Here is a 15,503-nt window from a genome sequence, read left to right as displayed (position 1 = left end):
CCGGCGTTTGCTCCCGGATAAAACCAAGAATAGGTCTTGTGGCATCTTACAAACTAGCAATTTGCGTCATCAGCTTTCATGGGCCTGAGGCAAACAGCAACTCTGAAGCAGGGGGAAAGAGTCAACAGCACTGTCCTTTTTCATCCAGAGCAAGGATGTATATGTACTTGTGGAGGAGAGGCTACAGATGTGAAGGCCCAGGAAAAACAACAACCCATAGCTTCCAAGGCTCTTTGGGGGGAAAAGTTAAGCAGCTCCCAGAAAAATTAAGTTTGCTGTCGCCCGATAGAGAAGATAAGAAGAAGAAGAAGACTTAGTTTTTATATGCTTTCTCTGCCACTTAAGGGAGAATCAAACCGGTTTACAATCACCTTCCCTTCCCCTCCCCACAACAGACACCCTGTGAGGTAGGTGAGGCTGAGAGAGCGGTGACTAGCCCAAGGCCACCCAGCCGGCTTTGTGTGTAGGAGTGGGGAAACAAACCCAGTTCACCAGATTAGCCTCCGCCACTCATGTGGAGGAGTGGGGAATCAAACCCGGTTCTCCAGATCAGAGCCTACCACTCCAAACCACTGCTCTTAATCACTACACCATGCTGGCTCTCACTATAAGCATAGTGACCATTATCAATAGCAGTAACAGATGATAACCATCTTCCTAGATAAGCTAAGCTGATTTAGAACATAATATAAGAACTACCTAGCTGGACCAGAACAATGGTCCGAGCACAGCATCCCGGTTTATTTTGACTTCATACCCTGCCTTTCATCTTCCATTTATCCTCACAAAATCCCTGTGAGGTGGGTTAGTCTGAGAGCATGTGACTACTCCAAGGTCACCCAGCAAGCTTCCATGGTAGAGCTGGGATTCAAACCCAGGTCCTAGTCCAACACTCTAATGGCTACAAGCATACTGGTTCCCACAGTGGCCAACCAGTTGCCTCAAAATATACAGCAACTTATCACTGTTGTGAATGATCACTGGACTTACCTTGTATACCAGTGCAACCGTGCACAGAAGTGTTTTGCATTTCATTGCCTTTTGATACCATTGTTTTATAAGCTCCCCCCACCATGCCAGTTAAATATCTACTTGCCAACTGACGACACACTATGCATTTGATGAAGTGGGCTCTAGTCTTTAATATATGTTTTAAAGTGCTATAAACTTCCTTTTTTGTTTCTGCAGCAACAGACTAACACAGCTACCATTCTTAAATTTGTCATTTCTGGGTTAGAGCGTACAGGATTCTAGGTTTAATATACTCCAATGTGTGTGAGAGAAAAATAAGTATACATGTTCCCATCGGACAAGGAATTTTGTAGCACAATAGCGACAGTAGCCAAATAGGATACTTCTCAGAGGAGAACTCCAGCTTGGCATAAAAGGCTTGCAACTCTAAAGAATTTTTGTAATGCTGATTTTCAAGCACCACATCTATCTCACTTGAATCCAGGCTTAATTTAAACTCCATACAATTAAATACAAGGATTGTTAATGTTGTTAGTTTATAAAGTACCCTATAACTTTATTTATTTCAAATCAAGTCCTCAAACGCTGTGCAACTTGACAGCAATGGTGCCCCAGCCTGGCCAAGAATCCCTGCTGTGTTTACTCTGTATTGTCAGATGACATGATTTGGTTTAAATGAGGGCAGATGCATAAAATGCTGCACAGTTAGGTTTTTCTTGCCTGTCCAGCATTACTATTTAATTGGGCTCCAACCTGTACATTCCTGTTAACATAAGAACGTAACATAAGAAAGGCCATGCTGGATCAGACCAAGGCCCATAAAGTCAAGCAATCTGTTCACACAGTGGCCAACCAGGTGCCTCTAGGAAGCCCACAAACAAGATGACTACAGCAGCAGCATTATCCTGCCTGTGTTCCAAAGCACCTAATATATTCGGCATGCTCCTCTGAATCTGAAGAGAATAGGTATGCAACATGACTAGTATCCATTTTTACTAGTAGCCATGAATAGCCCTCTCCTCCTTGAACATGTCCACTGTCCACTCCTCTTAAAGCCTTCCAAGTTGGCAGCCATCACCACATCCTGGGGTAGGGAGAGTTCCACGGTTTTACTATATGTGAAGAAATACTTCCATTTATCTGTTTTGAATCTGTCACCCACCAGCTTCAGAAGATGACCCCGCATTCTCTATACCATGCATAATTTTATAGACCTCCATCATGTCTCCCCTTAACTGCCTTCTTTCCAAGCTAAACAATCCTAAGTGTTATAATCGCTGTTCATAGGGCAGTTGCTCTAGTTCTCTGTTCTTAAGACGTTATGAATTTGTACATCAGTATTATCACAGCATTTCAATTCTCCATTGTCATAATTTAATTTGGTGGTGGAAAGTGTTGTCAAGTTGTAGCCAACTTATAGCAAGTCTGTAAGGTTTTTAAGGCAAGAGGCTAACAGAAGTGGTTAGCCATTGCTTTGGAGGTCTCCAAACCAAGTACTAAAAAGAGCTGGCCCAGCTTAGCTTCTGAGACTTGACAAGATAAGGCGACACTAAATGTCAGGTCTAATTACTAACCATATTGTGTTACACAAAAATTAGTTCAGGTAGCAGGTAAGGCCCTGTATAGCTAGTAAACCACAGCAACTTGTTTATATACCTATACCTCCTATTCTCATACAGATAAACATGTGAGCCCATACAAGAACAGTTCCCAAAACACAGAATTGAAATTTGTATCTGCAACTAATCCCGAACATGAAAGAAATTTCTATAGACGTTTCTCCAGATACATTATATATCACATATATTAACAGGCAAATAAAAATGTAATCTAGTGGTAGGGCTTTATTTATAAAGACATCATTGTGTACCAGCATGTACCTGTCAAAAGGCAGACTGTTACAAAGTGGGGTTGCAATGCCAGTAAGCAACAATCTGCTCAAGCATCGCCATTGTTGATATTCACTCCAGAGCTCTTCACTAAATCTCCAATTTCTTCCTTTTTACAATGCAAACAATAAGGAGAAGACACAACATTCTATTAGACACCTGAAGACAACAGGTGAAGAAAGTTACTAGCCCAGGCCGACTGGGCGCAGAGGCTCAAGCCCCTGCTGTGAAAGCTCTACCCTTTAAACCGACTAATATTGTTTCGTAATAAAGACAAGTGCAACCCTCACATGTTGAGAACTACTCTGCGTTCAGCCAACAGTTCAAGTCTGACCGTGCTTCATTCGGCATTAAGTTCGCACCAGTTTGCACAGCACCAAGAAAGCATGCTTGGGCTTGATCAGAGACAGTAGCCGTGGATTTGCCACTCTCTAGATGCACATTTTCCCCATCCAAATTCTCCAAACTCAACAGTAAGCCCCCAGCTTTCACACCCATACATAGTAATAGGGAATGTGAAAGCTGGACATTGAAGAAAGCGGATAGGAAGAAAATAGATTCCTTTGAAATGTGGTGTTGGAGGAGAGTGTTACAAATACCGTGGACGGCCAAAAAAACAAATCAGTGGGTTTCAGATCAAATCAAGCCTGAACTGACCCTAGAAGCTAAAATCACTAAACTGAGGCTATTGTATTTTGGTCACTTTATGAGAAGACAAGAGTCACTACAAAAGACAGTCATGCTAGGAAAAGTTGAGGGCAGCAGGAAAAGAGGAAGACCTGACAAGGGCTGGATGGACTCAATAAAGGAAGCAACAGCCCTCAATTTGCAAGATCTGAGCAAGGCTGTCAAAGATAGGACATTTTGTCACCTAACTGTTGGAAATGCAACAAAGAAGTAGGATCTTTTCATCATATTTGGTGGACTTGTGAAAAAGCCAAGAAATTTTGGGAGATGATACACAATGAAATAAGGAGGATTTTACAACAAAATATTTCTAAAACACCTGAAATATGCCACCACTGCCGCACGAGTGATATATGCAGCTAAATGGAAGACTGGCGAGATACCGACCAAAAATGACTGGATAAATAAGATGCTAGAATTGACAAGAGATGGTGAAACTTACAGCTCTGATAAATCAGAATGATAATGTACAATTTTTGGGGGAATGGGAGGCGTGGAGAATTTACTGTGAAAAGCAATTTTTAATGGGACCATTTAAAGGATATTCTTTGATTTAATCCCTCATATATATTTTGTACTATGGTTATCTGACGGTACAAAATTAACAAATTTTAACCAAGATAAGATACGTATATATTAACCAAATAATATGGGGGTTAATTCTGTTAGCAAAAGCGTATACAATTTATTTTTAGAAGGGAGAGAGGGAGGGGGAAGTCATTTAAAGTTTAAATTACTATTATTAATATTTTTTTTATTATTGGTTCTTGTGGGTTATCCGGGCTGTGTAACCGTGGTCTTGGTATTTTACCGTTACACAGCCCGGATAACCCACAAGAACCAATGAACTCTGACCGTGAAAGCCTTCGACAATTTAATTACTTTATCAATTTTTAGTAATAGATGTTGATTTATATGTTGATATATTAAATGAAGAAAATAATAAAAAAATAATCTTTTTTTTTTTTTTAAAAGACAGGACATTTTGGAAGACTTTGATTCATAGGGTCGCCATGAGTTGGAAGCGACTTGATGGCGCTTAACACAACACACAAGCCCCCCAATGCAGAGTTTTCAGAATTCGGATGGGGGAAAAGGCGCACCTAGAGCGCAGCAAATGCAAGGCCTTATGCCATTAAAGGTTTTCATTCATTCATTCATTCATTCATTCATTCATTCAAATGCAAGGCAAAACGTCCCGTGCATAAACGGCCAGCGTGTAAACATGCACATTTTCCCCACCTGAATTCTCAAAACTCTGCATGGCGGCTTATTGTTGAGTTTTGAGAATATGGATGGGGAAAAAGTGCATCTAAAGAGTGGCAAATCCAGTGCAAAACCTTCCATGAATAAATGGCCTGAAGGTTTTGCACTGGATTTGCCACTCTTTAGATGCACTTTCCCCCCATCCATATTCTCAAAACTCAACAATAAGCCCCCATGCAGAGTTTTGAGAATTCAGAGGGGGAAAATGTGCATCTAGAGAGTGACAAATCCAATGCAAAACCTTCCATGAATAAATGGCCTCGGGAATAAGAGAAGCCAGCCCTCCGAGCTCTTCGCTATCCTCCAGCTTCCCAAAAGCAATGACGGCGGCTGGGGGTGGGGAGCTTGCAAGGTCACGCCCAGAGCCCATCAACTGTTTTGCAGCGTCCCCCCCCCCCAATAGTTTGAAATGGTTTTATTTTATGTAACTCTGAAGATGACAATATTGAAATTGAATGTGCCTTAATAAGAAAATAAAAAACTCTTAATAATAATAATAAAAAACCCTATTTTGCCGCGCCCCCCTCCGCCCCTTTTGCCATTTCCCTATTGCAACGAGCACCGCCCAGGCGCTTTTCAGAGCAAGCAAGGGTAGGCTTTCTGATGGCGACGGGAGCTTCCGGGGCCGGCCCCTTCGCTACGGCTTTGCTATGGACGGTCTGCGGGGAGATCCGACGCAGGCGTTGCTTGCTTGGGTAAGTCCCTGCAGTGGGGCTGGGGAGGGCGGAGGTGGTCGTGGTGGGGACGCGGTCAAGCGCGAGACGCCCCTGCTTTTGGGGTTTTGCAAACAGATCTGTCGGTAGCAGCTGCTTCCCCTAAGGCACGCCTTTCCTCCCCACCGTTTTCACCTACACCAGCACAGACTGTTGCAGGTTTAAGAGGAGCAGTTCTCTTACCAAGCCATTTCAAAGGGAGATAAGCGCAGACTGTTGCACATTTAACAGTAGCAGTTCTCTTACCAAGGAATTTCAAAGGGAGATTGGAAAGAGAAACTGCTGAATTACGTTGGTTCTTGTGGGTTAATGGACTCGGACCGTGAAAGCCTTCGACAATATTATGCTGAATTACAGTTGATAGTCAAACTAAAGTCAGTGCATTGACCTGGGCTGAATAAAGACCTTGCATTCATGGCTCATGACCAATGCTGATTTCTCCACACCCATCTCTCCCCTGGACATCACAGACTCTTCTGCATATCGCACCTAATCCCATCACACCTGCTATTCACATTGACATACTGTTCACATTGACATACTAATGCTTGTCTGAATTCACTCTCCTCTACTTAAAGACAGATGGATTCACATTCTAGCTGTATCTGAAGAAGTGAGCTGTGGCTCACGAAAGCTCATCCCCTGCCAGAAAATATTTTTGTTAGTCTTTAAGGTGCTGCTGGACTCTTGCCCTTTTCTACTACTGCAGACAGACTAACACAGCTACCCACTGTGAACAAGCACAGACTGGGGGACATTGCATGCAGCTGCCTTCTATTGAATCAGACCTTTGGTCCATCCAAGTCAGTGTTGCCTGCTCAGACCGGCAGTGGCTCTCCAGGGTCTTCAGGCAGAGGTCTTCCACATCACCTTCTTGCCTAGTCTCTTTAACTGGAGATGCCCGGGATTGAACCTGAGACCTTCTGCATGCCGAGCAGAGGCTCTACCGCTGAGCCACTGGAAGCAAACACCCACACGTGCCAGGCGCTACAGCACATCACCAGTACTTGTACACACAATTAAGGACAGTTTTGTGAAACGTCTTTGGGTTGATGTCTAACTCAGGAGATTATCCTGATTCCTTCCCCTCACCATGCTATACTAAAGTAGAGTTGCTGCTGGAAATGAGCTATCGATGGTTGTTAAGAGGCTGCACTCAGGATACCTGTTTTTGGAGGAGAGCCAAGCAGACACAATCACTGGAGGTTTCTGACATGATGAATACTTAGAATCAAAAGGTCAGTTACACACCTGGAGAAAAACATATTAGACACCAGAGATTCAGACAAGTCCAGGTAATCAAACATCAACTCATGCCTGGGGTCAAAATCCAAAAAGTCTGAGGAAAAAATTAGGAAAATAAATGGTATAAGAAATGACAAAATAGACTTTTCCATATGTTTTGAAGAACATATACGACACCTAGATAATCAGCAATTCAAATAAATATGAGTGGTATACAAAGCAGATGCTCTACCACTGAGCCACGACCCCTCTCCATAGGTCTCAGGCAGGGGGCTTTCACATCACCTACTTGCCTAATCCCTTTAACTGGAGATGCCGGGGATTGAACCTGGGACCGTCTGCATGCCAAGCAGAGGCTCTACCACTGAGCCACGCTCCCTTCCCATTACGCAGAATGGCTCCCCACATCTTGTGGACTATAAACCTATCAACCTATCAACTGGAGAAAGGAGCATCCTATGCTTTTTGGAGCAAGGGTGGGGTAGAAATCAAGTAGTTTTATTTCTTTCTCTGGATCAAGGAGGTAATACTATTGACAGACACCTTTGAAGAAATATCCACAGTTGAGACTTTTCTTAATAGATTGTACCTGTGTGCCTTTAAGAGTTATGGGGTGGGTAGAAAATAAACAGGTGATGCTTTGAACACTTAGATACTTTCTCTGCCCTAGGGAAGACTAATTTTCCACCTGTCTGTCATGCTATTTTTAAAGGTACCAAATCTCTGTTCATAGAAGAGACAACAAAGCTATTCAGAAACAGGGATTTCTTATTTAAAATAGGTCAAAGGCTTTGACAGGCTGTTTTCACTGGCAATAAAACCTCTAAGATGTCTCTGTAGGGACTTGACCAGACTGCTGGGGGATAACTTGTTTAAGTATTCTCAGCCCCATGATCCTGATGTGTGGGATATCTTAACCCATTGTTTCCCAACCTGTGGGCTGGGGCCCAAAAATGGGTTGTGAAGCCTCTGAAAGTGGGTTGCCGGCCAGCCCCCCCACCAATTGCTTCTCTTGCCCTTTCCATTCCTCTCTTGTATTTTGGAAACCAAGATCTGACCCCGGAAACAGAATCTTCTATTTTTTCTTCACTGCATATACATGTTGTTCGAGTAAAATGTGTCCTGCTGGTTACTAGAATGAGATTCTTATAATTGTAGGGGGGTTTAGAGAAAGTAATGGAGAAGGAGAGGGTAGTCCAAAGCTGAATTTAACCTCCCTATGCAAGGACAGTTATAGGTCAGAATGCCACTTGCTTGGGTTCATAGTGAGACCATCTGCCCTTTGCACAAGGTTGGTTGGTTTTTCAAAAATATCTGGTTAGCCACTGTAGAAAATGGAATGCTGAATTTATTGGGTGCCAAGGTTCCCTAGGATGCCAAAAACCTTGGACCAGCCTTGGATGGGTTATCATACCAAGTGAATTTGGACTTGTGGGTCACCATACTGAAAAGGTTGGGAACTGCTGCCTTAACCCGCCAGTTATGCAAGGGGATGGTTGGTTTTACTGAGTTTCCGCCATGAGTTGTTTGCTGCTACTGAGAGGTCTGTGACGATTCTGTGAAATATGTTGGTCACACTTGACACCTGCCAGGACTCAGCCACGTAACTGACCTCATGAACTTTTAGTTAATAAGGGTTATAAAACCATGAATGAGGTTAGCCTTAAGATTTATGATGTGTGATTATAAAATGCCTCTGATTATGTTTTGAGTACAGGGGTGGCTAGGGGAGCAGGATGTCAATGGTAGGCAGAGCCAACAAATTTCGATTTTGTCTCTATCCTTCTCCTTTGTGATAACGCTAATGATACTAAGCACCGCATTACAGTTCCTTAACATGCAACTGATCCCTATGCCAACCTAACACAGCTTCTTTTGCTACTGTGGTTGCAACAACAGCAGGAATACCTAAGGCTGAAGAGAAATTCTGTGACTTGCCCCCCCCCCATTCCTGAAACCCCCTACCTCAGGGATCTCAAAACTGCTGCTCCAGAGCCGCATGCGGTTCTTTGGCCCATTGAGTGCGGCTCTCCGAACTTGGTTCGGAGCCCCTGCTCTTGCGCCCGCTCGCGCCGGCCGGGCTGCGGAGCCGGCGTGCCTGAGAGAGAGTCTTTCCCCCCCACACACTGTGGAGAATGGCCGGGTCCCCCTTTCCCTTGCCCTCAATGGTTGGGAGGCTAAAGCCTCCCCTCCCCTCTAGCCGCTCGATTGCTGGGCGGGCAGCTCGTTGGTTTCTGCCCCCCCCCGCCTATCAGCTGTTGGGCGGGGCGGGCTTCCTTTGGTAGACCCAGCCTCCGGCTGAGTCCCATTGGGAGGCCATGTCTACCCACTGGCTTTCTTGGCAGTAGACCTGGACTCTGAGGAGGGGAAAAAGTCCCCCTTCAGAGGCCAGGTCTACCAATTGGCTTCTATGGGCCTCCGGAGGCCAGGTCTACTGCCAAGAAAGCCAATGGGTAGACCTGGCCTCCCAATGGGACTCAGCCGGAGGCCAGGCCTACCAATAGGCTTTTATGGCGGTAGGCCAGGCCTCCAGACGAGGACTCCGAACGGGGAGGGGAAATGGCAGGGACTTACAATTAAATTTTTATCAATAAATAAGATCACTATTAAGTATGATATCAAGTTTTATTCTGTGTACCTATAGTTTAATTAAGACTTAAAACTTTAATTAAAGTTTATTAAGTTAATAAACAGTGTACCTACCTATATAGTTTAAGTTTAAGAAATTTGGCTCTCAAAAGAAATATCAGTTGTTGTACTGTTGATATTTGGCTCTTTAGACTAATGAGTTTGCCGACCCCTGCCCTACCTGAACATACTAATCAAGAATAAGGTTTATGAGACAAAACAGATATGAGCTCTTCAGGTCTCAAATTGATCCAGAATTCACGAAAAGCCTAGCTCAAGAATTCACTTCCAATAATCTAAAGCAGTGACGGCGAACCTTTTAGAGACCGAGTGCCCAAACTGCAACCCAAAACCCACTTATTTATCGCCAAGTGCCAATGCGGCAATTTAACCTGAATACTGAGGTTTTAGTTTAGAAAAAACAACTCATACATTCACAACTCATACATTCACATCTTTTGCCTTAAAAGAAAAACACAATAACAGAGCTTTCAATGATACAAACAACTTTTTATTGAAAGGTAAAAGTTTGCATTTGGCATGCATCTCTCCAGGACTCGTCCTCTGCTCAGCCTGAACCTCCTCAAGAAGTGCTTGAAACTGTTGACAATTCAGAGCACGAGCCATGATGTAATTCACCAGTTTTGTGACATCTTTGAGGACATCGTCAAATTTTTTGAACAATTAATGTGATTTTTGCTGTTGTGTGCATGCTGATAATTTGTCTAACCTTGGCTCATACTTCGTAAGTTTGAGAGCAACACATGCAGCACTCAGGTCATCTGTTAGCCTGTTTCTGGGGTCAGATTTGATATAATTCAAAGCTGAAAACAGCTGCTCACAAGCATAAGATGATCCAAACAAAGTAAGGAAAGCAATCCCAAGTGCTTTCATTGAGTTAAAATTATTTGGCAGAGAATTCCACACTTTAAGGATTGCATTTTCAGAACTAACTGTGCTGTCCTTTGTCATCCCTTCTATCTTCTCAAGTGTTTCACGCCGGTCATAGAATTTATTTTTCCAGATAGAGCTTTCTTGAAATTCTATTAGCTCCATTTCCAGATTTTCTAAATCTAACCAGTGTAGGCAGGAAAGATCAAGTTCTTCAAATTTGGCTTTCTCTGGGGAAGTAAGAAAACACAGGGTTGTCTCCATCTTACGGAACTGTACAAATCTGTTACTGAAATTCACCTTTGCAGCTGCTACAATGCTAGAAAACTCCTTGTAGATTTCCTGATGGCTTGTAGGATTGTCTGCAAATGTTGTAGAATTTTCTAAATGCATTTTTAGATTTGGAAAATATTTCAGCTGCAGTTTTCTCTCAAATGTTTTGATATCACAAAACATTCTTCTGTTTTCCCTACACCTTGTAGTTGTTTGTTCAGTGCATTGAAGTGTTGTGTAAAATCTGTAAAAAACATGGGGTTGGTAAGCCAGGCCATATCAGTGAGCTGCGGATATTCTTGCCCTTTTTCATTCATTAACAGCCTAATTTCATCCAAGCAGGCTACAAATCTTTCCAGGACTCGTCCTCTGCTCAGCCACCGCCCTGGAAGAGCGGGGCAGAGCCTAGAGGCGAACGTGCGCCCAGGAAGAGCTGAGCCACAGCCGCAGCTCAGCAGAGAGAGGGAGGGGCCCAGACGCAGCCTTCTGGAGCCCTGGAAGAGCGAGGCAGAGATGGAGAGGCGAGCGCGCGTCCAGGAACAGCTGAGCTGCGGCCGCAGCTCAGCTGAGAGAGGGAGGGGCCCAGACGCAGACCCGGGAGGCCTTTGAAGGACGGGAGGCTCGGGAGGGGGCAGATGCTGCCATGCGCCCGGCCCTCTCACGCAACCGCAGCGAGCCACTTACCCACGCGTGCCCACAGAGAGGGCTACGCGTGCCATAGGTTTGCCAACACGGATCTAAAGTAACAGAAAGCAAGGAGGCCATATATAGAAGTTGAAGAAATCTCATCGCCGTTGGACAATTAACCACACATCTCCAACACAAATCAGATTAAAGGTTGATGATTCCAGAAGAGAATTTCAGGAGCTCCAGCATCTTTGATTTCTGGAGATAAGTTCCGGAGGTCTAGGTTAACACAGGAGAAGCCTTGATTTGTAGTGGAGGCCAGGTGAATAAAATGGGATGGCAACGGGGTTCTGGTCACCATATTACAAAAAATGTATTGTAGAGCTAGAAGAAGTGCAGAAGAGGGCAACCAGGATGATGATGAAAGGCTAAAGAGGCTGGGACATTTCAGTTTAGAAAAAGGGCAACTGAGGGAGACCATGATAGACGTTTCTAAAATCATGAATGGGGCAGAGAGGTTGGATAGAGAGACCTCTTTCTCCTTCTCTCAAAATATTAGAACTTGGGGGCACCCAATGAAGTTGATGGGCAATAGATTTGGGATGAATGAAAGGAAGTACTTTACTGAAAGAGTAATTACATTGTGGAATTCACTGTCAGCGACCATGGAAATGGCCATGAGCATAGGTGGCTTTAAAAGGAGGGTTTGACAGATTCATGAATATATCCATCAATGGCTACCAGTTGTGATAACTAAAGGAAACCTCCATCTCCAGGGGCAGTAAATCTCTGTATATCAGTGCTGGAAGGCAACATCAGGAGATGGTCTTGGCTTTTATGTGGTATAGTGGTTAAGAGCAATGGTTTGGAGCGGTGGACTCTGGAGAACTGGGTTTGATTCCCCACTCCTCCACATGAGTAGCGGACGCTAATCTGGTGAACCAGGTTGGTTTCCCCATATGAAGCCAGCTGGGTGACCTTGGCTAGTCACAGCTCTCTTTAGAGCTCTCTCAGCCCCATCTACCTCACAGGGTGTCTGTTGAGAGAAGGGAAGGTGATTGTAAGCCGGGTTGAGTCTTCCTTAAGTCGGCATATAAAAACCAACTCTTCTTCCTCTTCCTCCAGTTTGTTGGCCCTCTGGTGCTACTGGCTGATCACTGTGTGATCCAGGATGCTGTGCTAGATGGACTACTGGTCCGATCCAGTAGGGCTCTTCTTATGGTTCAAGGAGCAGACAGCATTCATACCAGAGAAGTAGTCCTTTAGATATGTGACTCCCAGGTCACAAAGGTACTTTGAATTAAACCCAGAAACAACCAACACAGCTGTTTCAGAACAAGTGTAATGTGCTCATAGCAACTACTGCAGGTTAATAACTGAGCAGTCTAACACATACACATATTACAAAATCCGTTCAGCAATGCCCTAGCAAGTAAGTGCTTGAAGAGCTGGCATTGTATAGTAGATAGGGTGTTTATGCTTAGACCAGGAAGATCTGGGTTTGAATTCTTCATTAGTGAGGAAGCTTACTATGGAAGCTTGGGCCAGTCATACATAGCCTACTTCACAGAGGTTTTCATGATATTGTAACTGGATAACTTTTCTAAATCAATTTTTTTATTTTTAACAAAAACAAACATTAACTCAGTGTAACAATATATGTGAAGCTTGCCATTCAAAATTACAACTCTGTTGTCAGCTTAATTGAATTACATTGCTTTTTGTTTACCACACATTCTTCCATATCTATTAACACATTTATTATTTACTTATTGACAATCTCGCTCATTTTATCTAAATTTAATTCAGCTCTGTTCCAAATTTCTAGCTATATAATTGAAGAAAACATTCCATTTCCTCCAAAAATTCTGAGATTGGCCTATTAGTAATTGGATAACTTGTGTGTGCAGCATTCTGAGCTCCTTGGTTACAAATGTCTTAGAACTAGAATTCAAAATACTATTTATTCATTGGAAAACAATGCCAGATTTAAACATGGATTCCTGGTATTAACTGGGTTAAACAAACAGGTCTGCCTCACCTTTTTTTGCTTCTATGCTTACAGGGGGCAAATAGTTACGGACAGCTTGGTCTTGGCCATAAACAAGATGTATTCCTGCCCGAAGCCCTGAAGGAGTTTGCTGGTAATCAGAAAACCCTCAGAAATGTTGGTGGCGGAGGGGGACATTCTTCACTTATTACTGGTAACAGATTTCATGTTTTCCTCCCATTGCAAAGTCTAGCCTAGTCTATTTTCAAATGTCATTAATGCTCTTGGTGCCATACTGCTACCTGTGTGAGATTTATGGTTTCTTGACAGTTACAGTTTTAAATGTTCTTCAGAAGAGGAGGATGACGTGCTGCTAGAACCACCTTTGCCAGACATTGGAAACAAAAATCGATTCCAAAGATAGAGGAATGGCTGGTTAAAGTTAAAGAAATGTATGTTTTAATTAAGCTAACAGCATTTCAGAAAAATAGAGATACACTAAGTTTAGATGAGTTATAGTCCCAAAACTATAAATAAAATAGAGAATTTTACAGTCAGAATCAGATAACCTTTACTGGCATAATATTGATGGTCACAAGGTCAGAGATAACCAGGTAGTACATATCTAAATAATGTTATAAATAAGGGCGAGAAAGGGGAATGCGTTGTGCTCAGTCAGGACGGAATGATGAATATGAAGACAAAGAAATAAGCTGTAGCATAGGAATCTTGGTGTTATTTTATTATGTATACAGATATATTGTATTTTAAATCGTGAAGACTGTCTTTTTGCTTCTTTTAGTTGCTGTTATTGTTTACTGCTATTGTTCTCCAATAAAAAAATTTAAAAGAAAAAAAAAAGAAGAGGAGGAGGATGACATACTGTTTGGCTGATGAGCCTTTCAATTAGTGTCATCAAACAGTGGATAAGGCATAAAACCGAGTCTGCAGGATAGAACAACCCACCCGCCTCCCAAAACTCCTTTATCTTAATATTCTGCCTTTAATGTGACTTTATAAAACTTCCCTCAGCAACTGAAACAAACAGGGCATTAATCAAGGATTTCCTTGTCCACTCCCAACCGTTACTAATATAAGGCGTTTAAAAGTACTTCATTTTATTTTTTTGTAATGATGCATAGCAATTTAATGAGTTTTCTAGCTCCAGTCTTACACGGGTGTGTAATTATTTTCTGTTTATTTGTATTACAATCCACTTTTACTGATGTACGTTAGACCAAGTTCAGGGTTGCTTGCTTCCTGGTATGTGTATTCTTGGGTTCTAGTTTTAATAGGTAATCTGTCTCTGTAGTGTTTTCAGCTTTGTTTTATCAGTTTTTGGGCTAAGGATGACAAGAATCGCTGTTCACAGAATTCAAGACAGTGATACCTTAGTAATTTATATGCTTGTGATCAGTCACAGCATCTTCCAACTGCACTAGAACTTTTGCAGAATGCTAATTGGAAATCTGTTCTTTCTCAGATATCATAATGGAACAATATCCAATCTACATGTAGTTATGGAAAATCTATGCTGTTTAAACCAATTTGATAAATTGTGTTTTCTAGCACCAGGGTAGGAAAATGATCAAAATTAAAGGAAGAAGAGAAACTTAAACAAAAGGTTCACAAAACAGAGAAGCAGCTGGGAGGGTACAGTCTTTAAATAATTTTTTTAAAAATCCCAAAATAATACATGTATGTAGGAAAGAGTTGAATTGAGCATCATTAACTCAGTATGGTTCAAATGAAACTAGTTCAACCATGTAGCAGTCACACTGGAAGAGTGTTGGATTTTCCCAGATGCAAGCATTTGGCTTTTGAGTGCTTGGAACAGGAAAAGGTAACATCCCTACAAAAAAAACTTAGTCTTCAGGAAAGATGGGAGGACTGTGCATTAATGTCAAGAAACAAATCTGCATTTATTGTGCAAGGAATTTCACACAGGAAGGCTGATAGTCATGATTAAATTTGCTGTGTTAAAGTTCTTTATTTCTAACACTGTAGCTTTGTTCATACTATGGATGCACATCTAATCTGTGTACAGTGTACACTTGATTTTCTTTATATGTGTGTTGCGCAATTCTCATATACAGCTGAATATGTGATTGCAACTCCACATATATCCTAGTTTAGGACATGTATCTGTGAGTCTTACTTTGAAGATCAGATGTGTTCATGCTACATGCAGTCTCTGCATGCACATGTGCTGCAGCTTCAGTCTGTGGTGGACCCTGCCTGTGCAGTACAGTGCCTGTATACTTCTAGTTGCAGTGTATTAGCTGCTACCAGATGTTTGTCGTGTGGAGTTACCGATGGGAT

At 42.5% G+C, this 15,503-nt stretch overlaps 1 protein-coding gene across 1 annotated transcript in view; it reads left to right on the top strand.

Annotated features, from left to right (window-relative positions):
* Positions 1-11,766: 11,766 nt before the first annotated feature.
* SERGEF (secretion regulating guanine nucleotide exchange factor) overlaps positions 11,767-15,503 on the top strand; it is an 83,833-nt gene continuing 80,096 nt past the window's right edge. The window contains exons 1-2 of the mRNA XM_056851947.1: positions 11,767-11,823; positions 13,257-13,395. Of these exons, the coding sequence (XP_056707925.1) occupies positions 11,767-11,823; positions 13,257-13,395 (196 nt within the window). The remainder of the gene's footprint in view (positions 11,824-13,256; positions 13,396-15,503) is intronic.

The sequence above is a fragment of the Euleptes europaea genome, chromosome 6 (assembly GCF_029931775.1).
Source record: "Euleptes europaea isolate rEulEur1 chromosome 6, rEulEur1.hap1, whole genome shotgun sequence".
Taxonomy (NCBI): domain Eukaryota; kingdom Metazoa; phylum Chordata; class Lepidosauria; order Squamata; family Sphaerodactylidae; genus Euleptes; species Euleptes europaea.
The sequence above is the reverse complement of the archived record's forward strand: the minus strand, read 5'-3'. Positions and strand labels throughout refer to the sequence as shown.